Source organism: Solanum stenotomum, chromosome 8 (genome assembly GCF_019186545.1).
Source record: "Solanum stenotomum isolate F172 chromosome 8, ASM1918654v1, whole genome shotgun sequence".
Lineage (NCBI taxonomy): Eukaryota > Viridiplantae > Streptophyta > Magnoliopsida > Solanales > Solanaceae > Solanum > Solanum stenotomum.
In genome coordinates, this window is record NC_064289.1 from 14,827,538 (window position 1) to 14,838,179 (window position 10,642).

Consider the following 10,642-nt stretch of genomic DNA (forward strand, 5'->3'; position numbering starts at 1 on the left):
TTTTTTTTAAGTATAAAAACCTTAAATTAATCAACTTTTTATCATGTTAACAGCTTAAAGGGTATTTCAGACATTTTGATAAAAAAAAGTGTTTACCAGCACTTATTTGCCAAACACATCAACAACTTTTTTTTCAACTGCAGCACTTTTATCCAAACACATAACTACTTATTTTAAAAATAAGTTCCAGCACTTTAAAAAGTTACTTTTTAAAAGTTACTTTTTTTAAGTCAATCCAAACGGGCTCTAAGACCTTTGTTTCGGTTCCCCTAACTATTTGGCGTGGCGCCTGGCCAGAATTTCAAATCCTTGTAAGACGGACACGTAACTATTCCCTTCCTTCACGTCATCACTCTCTCTCTCTCCGGCCACCCTCCATTTTCTCTATCAAAGCTCTCTCTCACACAATTGGAGGAATTATGGGTGAACTTCCCAATCTGAACCCGTTTCAGTAAATTTCCTAATATCACTTCCAGATCTTTCTTTCTGCAAAAAAAAAAAGAAAAAAAAAATATCAGTCTAGAAAATTAGAAATTTGCATTGATTTTTTTTTTATTCTAGTTTTTTTTTTTGAGAATGGCAGAGAATAATGAATCAATGAATGCAAACCCACCTGGGATTTTGCTAATTAGAAGCATTAGAAGGAAAGATTGGAGTTTTAAAACGTATAAATATGTAGTTTTGTTGATCACATTCATAGCTTATACATCTTACCATGCTTCGAGAAAACCTAGTAGTATTGTGAAGAGTGTTTTACATCCACACCCATTTCTAAACGAAACGGTTACAAATCCATGGCCTATTGGTCCACTTTTTGTAAAGAGGGAATTTTTGGGCTCTATTGATTTAGGTAAATCAAAAAAGAAAGGTTGGGAACCATTTAATGGAGAGGATGGAACGTCGAAATTGGGGGAAATTGATGTTGCGTTTCTAGCGTGTTATTCGATGGGAATGTATGTAGCTGGACATTTAGGGGATTCATTGGATTTAAGGCTGTTTTTAGCAACTGGGATGATTGGAAGTGGCATTTTTGTAGGGTTATTTGGTATGGGTTATTTTTGGAATATACATGCTTTTTGGTTTTACTTGGTTATGCAAATGGTTGCTGGGTTGTTTCAGGCTACTGGGTGGCCTTCTGTTGTTGCTGTTATTGGAAATTGGTTTGGTAAAAGGAAAAGGGGATTGATTATGGGTATTTGGAATGCTCATACCTCTGTTGGGAATATTAGTGGATCTCTTATGGCTGCTGCTGTTTTGGAATATGGATGGGGTTGGTCTTTTATTGTTCCAGGAGCATTTATATTTTTAGCGGGGATAATGGTGTACTTGTTATTGCCTGCATATCCAGAAGATGTTGGGTTTCCTTGTCCTAATCAGCCGTATGTTGAGGATTCATCCAAGACTAACGATGAAGAAGCTCAGACAGTGAAAGAAAATGTGGCTGTAAATGCACAGTTTAATGTCCCTCGGGTTGGTTCGAATAGGACAAGTGTTGGTCTTTGTGATGCTTGTCTCATACCAGGAGTGATTCCATTTGCACTGTGCCTTTTCTTCTCAAAGTTGGTGGCATACACATTTTTGTACTGGTTGCCATTTTACCTTAGTCAAACAGGTATAGCTGCTTACATATATGAATCGTTTGCTGTACTTGGTGCTTTGTGTGTGATATGCTTCTGGCACATTAAAGCTGTGCTAGAAACCCACAGATTGGAGAGACTATCCAAAATGGTGTTACCTAGGTTTGAAGTTAGTTTTCATGACTGTTACTCCCTCTGTCCATTTTTACTTGTCCATGTTTCAGTTGCCACACCCCTTAAGAAGTAACTAATAAAATGATAAGTTTATTATATCACCCTTTGAATATAATAGATTCAATGTTTTGGGAAATGACTAGTTAATAATAAGGGTAAGTTAGGAACTAAGTGATAAAATATTCCTTGGTTTTTCAAACTAAACAAGTAAAAATGGACATCTATTTATAGTACAGGAAGTAAAAGTGGACAGAGGGAGTACTTTTTCCATTTGCATGTTCATCTGTAATAATTTTTGTTTGTATGAGGTACTTAGGAGTGTCCACTGCTGATAAAGTAGGAAATATTGATTCTGGAGCTTTTGAGTGTTGAAACAGGAAAGAAGTTAAAAAAAAAAAAAAAAAAAAAGAAAGAAGTGTTCAAATCTGCATTTCTATTAAATCTCTAAATGTAGTAGTTGTTGCTGCTAACTCTGACTCTTCCTGAGTGGTAAATACACGTTCAGTCTGATTCTGCCATTCAGGAGCATGTAGCTGATACGGTGTTGGAGTTGCACTGTAGTCTCTGCTTCTAATGGCAAATCGGGCTAGTGATTCTGTTTTTCTATTTGGTAGCAAACTACTCTACTACTCCCTCCGTCCCTTTTTAGTTGTCCACTTTAGAAATGACACACAGATTAAGGCAACAATTATTAGCACAGTGAAGTTACAATTTTACCCTTATGACAACTTTTCACTTCAAAATTACAACCACTTATTTAAATTAAAGTGAAATAAATTGGAGGGAAACAACATACATTTTTACAATTTTCAAGAAGTGTAAATAAGGGTATAATAGGAAAAAATTTGTTGTCCTTTCTTGATTTGTCAAAATGGACAACTAAATAGGGACAACCAAAAAAGGAAATATGGACAAGTAAATAGGGACGGAGGGAGTACATTCTAGTGCACAATGGCTTCTAAACAGACCACCTCAAGTGAGAAACAGGAAAGTACCAAACTAATACACGTTTAAAAATAATTAGAAGGCACTATCTGAGTCTGTTTAAACTTCCAATTATGCAGATGTTAGTTTGAGGGTTCATTAGTTTAAGTAAGACAAAGGTGAATGTCTTATAATTTCGGAAGGCTGTGCCTGAGCAAACTGCATTCTTTAGAAGTAATTTCAGAGCTAGGTTTCTTTAAGTCCCCTGGAGTATCACTGGCAAAGTAGTGTTTCTAGTTCAACTTCATTATTCACTTCTTGATAGAAGCTTGTTAGACATGTTTGTTGGTTATATACTTGCTTGACGTTAAATGTTTCTGAGGTGCTAACTACAAAGTAACGGTTCTCCATTTGTTGCAACTGTTCCCCTTAACTTTTATAAGTAGTGAATATATTAAATGTACCTGATGAACTTTGAAATACCTAGAATAATTTTTTATTATATATATATATATATATATATATATTATTGTTATTTTTTATTACTAGTATCAATGTTCATTCTACTTTGAAGATTCATTGTCAGAATTCTTCCTCTTTTTTTTTGTAAATTTCAAAGTGACGCCATGGTCACGTTGCTCATCTTGGTACTTGATTATCTCTTTGCAGCTATAGGGGGAGAGTATGTTTCAGTGAAATCTGCTGGGAATCTATCTGCTCTGTTTGATGTTGGAGGTATAGTTGGTGGAATTCTAGCTGGACATTTGTCTGACAAGCTTGATGCTCGTGCTACTACAGCAGCCAGCTTCATGTATGCAGCGATTCCTTCTATGCTTCTGTATCGCAAATATGGAGGCACATCAAGGCTCATGAACATTTTGCTCATGATGATTGCTGGCTTGTTTGTTAATGGGCCTTATGCACTTATAACAACTGCAGTGTCAGCAGATTTGGGTACTCACAGCTCTTTGAAAGGAGATTCACGAGCACTTGCAACAGTTACTGCCATAATTGATGGTACTGGATCTATGGGTGCTGCTTTAGGTCCTCTTTTGACGGGTTTTCTTTCATCAAAAGGATGGGATGCAGTTTTTATAATGCTTGTTGTTGGTGCACTTAGTGCTGGTCTTCTTCTATCTCGTTTGGTTCTTTCTGAACTTAGTGAGAAGTTCTCTAAGCGCCTAGCCTGTGAGCAACACAATAGCGAAGGTAAGCTATGTCTCCATTTGTGTGTCTGTTTTTCATTTTGTATTTGCTCAACCGTGTCTTCATCCTTATTTCATTTCTCTCTTTTTTTTCTGGGAAGGTAAGATTTTCTTACTTCATTTCTTCTTGCTCTTTGCAAAGTCCAGTGCAAATACATAATTTGTTGATGTGTCAGAGCAGATGCATAGCATTTGCTAAAAACATTAGCATTAGAGTAGTAGGATGAAATGAATTAGAAACATTTTCCTTTTTAATCTAGCTCACTCAATACATTGAAAAGATACATGGTGCACTTTGCTCCCCTTCTTTTTTAAATTTTCTTTGGGCTTTTGGGGAAAAAGTGTTTTGTCTAGATGTCTTACCAACACCTTTATACCAAGAAACAAAACAAATGACTATTGCTTCATGTCCTGTTTAAGCCTGGTCAATAATTTATCTGGAACAGTGCGTTATTGTTGTCCAGTAAAGGGGAAGCAGATAGATAGTACTTTTGATAAGGGTAAAAGAGAAGTCAAAATATTCTGTATGATAAAAGTTATAGTCAAGATATTATTGCTGTATCCTGTATAAGAAAATTTCATGTTCCCAAGTATTCATGGTCTTAGCTTATTGACTCCTGGAGTAAATGATAAAAATTATTGGAGTTTGGAAATAGTTATCAAATTTATTAAGCCGTAATCATGCTGTAGATCTCTGTGCAAGTTTGGTGTATTTGGATCAGCACTATGCTATAGCCTTTGCAGTGAAGAATGGAAATTTAAACAACACCATGATGCAGAGTAGTAGTTTAGTCTGAGTTCTATATACTGGTGTTTATGATTATTATATAATCTTTTTGAGTGGGCTATGCAAAATATCTTGCATCAAACAATATCCTCCATCTGTATCATGGACGCACCCAAGGAAAAGAAAATAGCAATTCTTTTTGTTGTGTACTTGATATATCTCCAAGATTTAATTAAAATGCATAATATACTTGCGCAGTCAAGAGCATCAGAATCTGGTTGATGCAAGTGGATGATCTTACTTCAGCAAAAGATTTTGTTTCTTTGTTGTTATTTTTGTTCATTGCCCAGAATCTATTTTCAATAAGAGTTAGAAACTTATGCAAATTGTATCTTAACCCCATCCACCCACCCCCAAAATGAAAGATGGAGCAATTAATGTATAGAATGTGCTATATGCAATACCAATGCATGAAAAAATATTAGGACTCGGAGAATACTGATCTATGTCTCTCCTTGCTTGTGCAGTAATTACAGATATATTAGAGTAGCTTTGTCATCTTTCTTTTTGTGTTCTGAAAATCTGATTACGGAAATATTTTTGGGGTGCTTCATCATTATGTAATATTAATGAAAACTATAAACAACAACAGCAACAACATATCAAGTGGTGTCTAGGGAGGGTGGTGTATACACAGCCTTACCCTTACTTTGTGAAAGGTAGAGAGGTTATCTATATGACGACTATGAAAAAGTTATTTCAAATAATGAATCCTATCTGCATATCATTTTGCTTCTCATACATTACCATTTAATGTCGTCTGTTTCTGTACTTATTTGTAGTTTGAAGCTATAAAGCACCCATAGATATGTTTCAATCCCCACTTTACCTCCATTTGTTTTATGACTTGTTTTAGAACTCTTTAGGAGATTTAAACCTGCAAAATATCATACTGCATCTAAAGAATGCATCTTACTCTGGACTTTCTTGCTTTTAGTTCTATATTGATATTGGAGAAGATGGATGAACTGACAGCAACAGGATTTTACCGCTGTTCTTCATCTTTTTGTGATAAAATTTGTAGTTGAAACAACTTTAAACCCCCCCTCCCCCCCGCACAGGTGTTGCGATCTCCAGAAAATTTTGTAAGTTTAGTATGCTGGCGCATGCTTCCATCATCTTGCAGACTTTGTTATGGAGAGACCTTATGATTAGAAGAGTCAATTCTTCACTTTAAATCTTCGGAAATTGCTATGGTTTTGGAATTGATTTGCTATGCGGTGTGCAATGAAATTTTCTGATATATCCTCAGATATTATTTTGTGAGCCATTGATTTATTCGTGTAAGGAGTTTACTATTTCAAAATATTAGTTTCCCTTTTAGAAGATACTGTGTCTAGCTTGTTCACTCTGTTCCTCAATGTAAGTTTGGCTTGTAATTTTCAAAATTATGAACCATTGTCATGTAAGAAAGTTGCTTCATTTTGCAGATTCTGCATCTCAACCCCTTCTAAGAGACCGAAGATGAGGATTTGTTGTGCATGTTTTCTCAAGAAACATAAAGAAATGATGGCAGATACAAGTACTACCTCTCTGTGAAAACAGAAGCAAAATCTTAGGTATGAAAAAGCCAATGGAATCAGTGGGACTCAACAAGCCACTTTTTCATCAAAATCGCCACTAATGCCTTGAACATGGTTTCTTGGTACATTTCTAAATGAACAAAGGTGCTTCTCTTATGAGGTTTTTTCTTTTGTGAAAATCACTGCTTTTTATCTGAGATATATTTAAGGTTTAACGAGACGTGTCTGGTAGTTATGCTGCTGCTGATATTACCTTTCTTCTTATCCCATGAAGCAGAGTTGTAGATAGAATAAAGTGAAGCTAGATTGTTAGATTTAGTAGCACATCACATCCGATGAATATCCTTTGTTTATTAGTTCACTTGTTCCATATTATCTGTCTATTAAAGTTTCCGCTGCACAAGTCTTACTCATAATAAAATTTGTGTAAACCACCTTTTGTTTCTTCTTAAACCTCTGTCTTGATTAACACTACATTAATTGAAGTGGTTATTTGTATTGTTTTTACGAAAATTGATGATCAAGTCTCTCTGGACGTAACGCCTCTGTAGTCTACTAAAGCTCTCTTTTTCCAGAATCAAGAACCACATTTTGTGTAACAAATTCCTGTGGAGGTGAAAAAATGTTGTTACAACTGGGTCCTAGTTAGTTCTGCTGCAAATAATCTCAATCTAAGTCTCATGAATTAAGGTAGTGTACTGGTCATTTAGCACCTATTTGGCAAAAAATATGAGGGGGTTTTAAGAGGTCGTGCACTCTGTGTCCTTTTCAGTACTCTTTCAATGTCAAAATACGTGCAAGCACGAAAAAAAGATGATGTTCTATTATTGATTCTATCGTTGATAAAATTATGACATATTCGATGAGTGTCCTGGCTTCTCATTTAATGAAAATTTATGGGCCAAATAATCAATTGACTGAAATGCAAAGACACATTCAAACCCCACAGATCTTTGTGAGAAAAGTTTTGTTTGGAGAGAAGTTGTATGTCAATTGTTTTTTGAGGAAATATTTTTGAAGAATATTTGTGTTGGTCAACTTGTTTTTTTATTTGATTCACGTCGGGTTCAATTTCAAGTTCTTGCACGGATTGCCCCTATTTTAGGATGGCTTTTATTTTTTGTCCCTACTTTTCATTTGATGAAAGTTTATGGGCAAAAGTATCCTTGACTGTGATTTAATTTCACAAGACAAAAGTTCCAACATAAATTGTATAGTATCTAATTCGCAAGACAAGTACATGAAGTCGTCCGGCAAAAGGCAAAAGTTCAGTAGAAATAAAATATGCCTTATACCTTTGGGAGTTCTAAAACTGATGCCTTGTGTACATAACTTGTGTCTTGGGAATTTAGCCTTCGCAAATTTTTTTGCCTGGTAAATCATAATTTTTGTCTTGCAATTTTAATATTTTATACGTCAGTGATATTTTTTGGTTACTTAAAGTGTTCAGGGGCAAAAATTAAAAGCCAATCCAAAATAGGGGTACTATGCGAATAACCCATAATTCATATTCAGTTATAACCCAAGGGTGTGACTTAGTGATCAATGAAGTGGGTTGAGAATCATGAATAGGTTCGAATTTCAGCAGAGATAAATGCACTCGGTTATTTCTTCTCATTTGTTCTAGCTTTGGTGGACAAAGTTACCCGGTACGTGTTGTTGTTGGAAGATGACAAGTATCTTGTGTAATTAGTCGAGATGCATACAAATTGGCCTGTACATCAAGGTTATCATGTACAAACGTGTGTATCAAATTCAATTCCCTTTTGATAAGTTGTATGCATTTACAATAGATAATTAAAGGAGTGATCAACCATAACTTTGCAAATAAAAGTCATAGAGTAGACTTGTTAAGTAAAATCAGGACATGGAGCCCTTGTTTCAAACATATATATACATATCTCAAAAACCAATACCTCAGATCACAAACTTCCTCTCTTGAGTTTCCTGTAAAAGAGAGTCATGGCTCCTTCATGTGTCATGTTATTGCTCTCTTTTTCCCTTACCTTTCTATCCCTCACTGTTGCTCAAGCACCCACAATGCCACCTTCCAGCATTGTAGCCCCGTCCCCTGGGCCCGCGGTGATCACCAAGCCTCCGGTTATGTCACCACCAGCACCAGTGGCATTTCCTCCAACAATGAGCCCTGGTCCATCAGTTAGCATATCACCAACACCTGATATGCCTGCCTCTCCCCCTGCACCCGTGGGACCAGGCCCCGTATCGGGACCTGCTCCTGGACCTTCTGATGGAGATACAACTTCTCCATCAAGTGCTTTTATGCATGGAAGTAGCATGGTTATGGTGGCATTGATTGGGAGTGTAGCACTCCTCTTCTAAATTGATGATCATTTGCCTTACCTTCAACATTGTGGTCATGTAGACTATAAATAATGTTTATCCGTGTGTATTCTTTATTGCATTTTCATATGTTTTACAGTATTGTTATTTTTTTCATTGTTTCACTTTGTCCTTTTACGTTGCAATTTATGTGATGTAGTATGACTTTGAAATGAAATTTATGAAAGATTTTGCTCAATTAATTAACCATGTTATCCCTTATACTTGTGTCATAATGACAGGACAATTTATCTCAAGTAGACCCCACTTTGCCCACTTCATTTTGATCATCACTCAATTGGTAATTAATTCTTCTTTCGTTTTCAATTTATGTGATATAATTTGATTGAGTATGAAATTTAAGAAATATGAGAAGAATTTTTAATATATTAAAATTATTTTAAAAATAAATAAATTTATAAGTAGGGGAGTACAGAGACCAAAAAATGAATAAAATATTAATAATATTGTTGAAATAAATTTTAAAAATATATATATCATATAAAATGGAATAGAGATAGTATTTGTTTTGATTATATCGGCTTTCTTCTTTTTGAATCTTCAGGAACGAGTTGGCTTATTTGTTACCTTGATTTTTTTTTGGGTGCAACCTTGAATTTTCTTGAAAACCTACAATTCATAAAATATTTCAAGAAATGACATTTTGCAAGGAAAGAAAAAGGTTGCATTATAAACAATACCAAGTGATGTATAAAAGTATCTTTCCTGAAAATATTTCAACATATAAGTTCTCTATATTTCTCTTTGGTTGAACAAAGAGTAGGCAAGGATATAAATTGATATAACATATAATTAAATAAGTTATGACATACGTCTATAATTTTTCAAATCTTTTAATAAGAGAAAAGAGCCTGATATATCCCTCGTTATGAAAGTGGATCATAAGTCATATATATTCTACTCTTATATAAATGACTCACATATACCCCTTTTCTCTAATGGAAATGAAAAAAAATATTTTTAGTTTAATTTTTTAAAAATAAAAAAATAATCCATATAGGGGTATATTTGATCATCCTCACACATCATTTTTTTGACTTTTTTATATCAATGACTAATTTTATTATTTTGATGATAAAATTTATTTATGTTTCACTAATTTTCTTGTAAAATTTATTATAGATGCCCAATTTCTTTCACAAATACAAAAACTAAATTACAATATAGCCACAAAAAGATTAAAATATACTTTGAACTTTGCTAGAAGGATTAAATATATCCCTACATGAATTTTTTTAGAATTAAAAGTCAAAAAAACTAATTTTTTCAGTTCCGTTAGATGAGGGGTATATGTGAGATCCTTTTGTAACGGTAGGAGTATATGTGAACCATTTATATAACGATAAGGATATATATGAGCTACTTTCATAATAAGGAATATATTAACTCTAGATGACAAAATTGATGGATATATCAAGCCCTTTAATAAATGATATATATAATTTTTTAAAAGTCCGTTCGATAATTCTTACTCAAATTGAGAGGAGATAAAAAGGATATAAAAGTAATTCTTTGTCACTCCAAATAATACACATCTTTGCACTTTTGACATTAACTTGGGTTCTAAATTTGATTTCACTAGTAAATTATACGTAAATCTACAGAAAATAGTAACAAATAATTAGTTAACCTGTGGTACTCCAACCCAAATTAGGTATTTCAAAGTTCATATATTTTTTTTTATGACAAGGGAAACCCGCAGCAGCTACCCTTTCGGTGCGCACAAGGTAAACCCTGCTCCTATGCAATAGCTCGCAAACCACATAGGAGAGGTAACCCGCACTAGGCAAGCCCGGTGCGACGAGCTCAACCCAGAAGGCAAATCTCTTGCTTTTGCTAACAGGGGTTTCGAACTTGAGACCTCCAACATGGAAGTCTCAAACTCAAACCACTGGGCCACCCCGAAGGATTCAAAGTTCATATATTTCATGATTTAAATTTAAAACGTGTGTAGTCAATTATTTTTTAGTCTTAAACTTGTCACATAAGGTATTGAAATTGAAAAACTTACTAAATTTAGATCCATGCATTAGCACGGGGCAGCTTCTTCACTAGCATAGAGAGAGAGAGGGGGGGGGGGGGGGGGGGGGG

The 10,642-nt window shown here is 34.6% G+C and overlaps 2 protein-coding genes across 2 annotated transcripts in view; one reads left to right on the forward strand and one right to left on the reverse strand.

The window, feature by feature from the left end:
* Positions 1–267: 267 nt before the first annotated feature.
* On the forward strand, positions 268–6,586 carry LOC125874612 (putative glycerol-3-phosphate transporter 4). Its single transcript, XM_049555526.1, has 3 exons — positions 268–1,612; positions 3,345–3,884; positions 6,098–6,586. Exons 1-3 carry the CDS (start codon positions 577–579, stop codon positions 6,133–6,135), a joined length of 1,614 nt encoding a protein of 537 aa, XP_049411483.1. The 5' UTR covers positions 268–576; the 3' UTR covers positions 6,136–6,586.
* A 2,442-nt stretch (positions 6,587–9,028) lies between these two features.
* The window catches only part of LOC125874874 (uncharacterized), a 6,676-nt gene continuing 5,062 nt past the window's right edge, over positions 9,029–10,642 (reverse strand). The window contains exon 8 of the mRNA XM_049555915.1: positions 9,029–9,160. Within this exon, the coding sequence (XP_049411872.1) occupies positions 9,108–9,160 (53 nt within the window). The 3' untranslated portion in view covers positions 9,029–9,107. The remainder of the gene's footprint in view (positions 9,161–10,642) is intronic.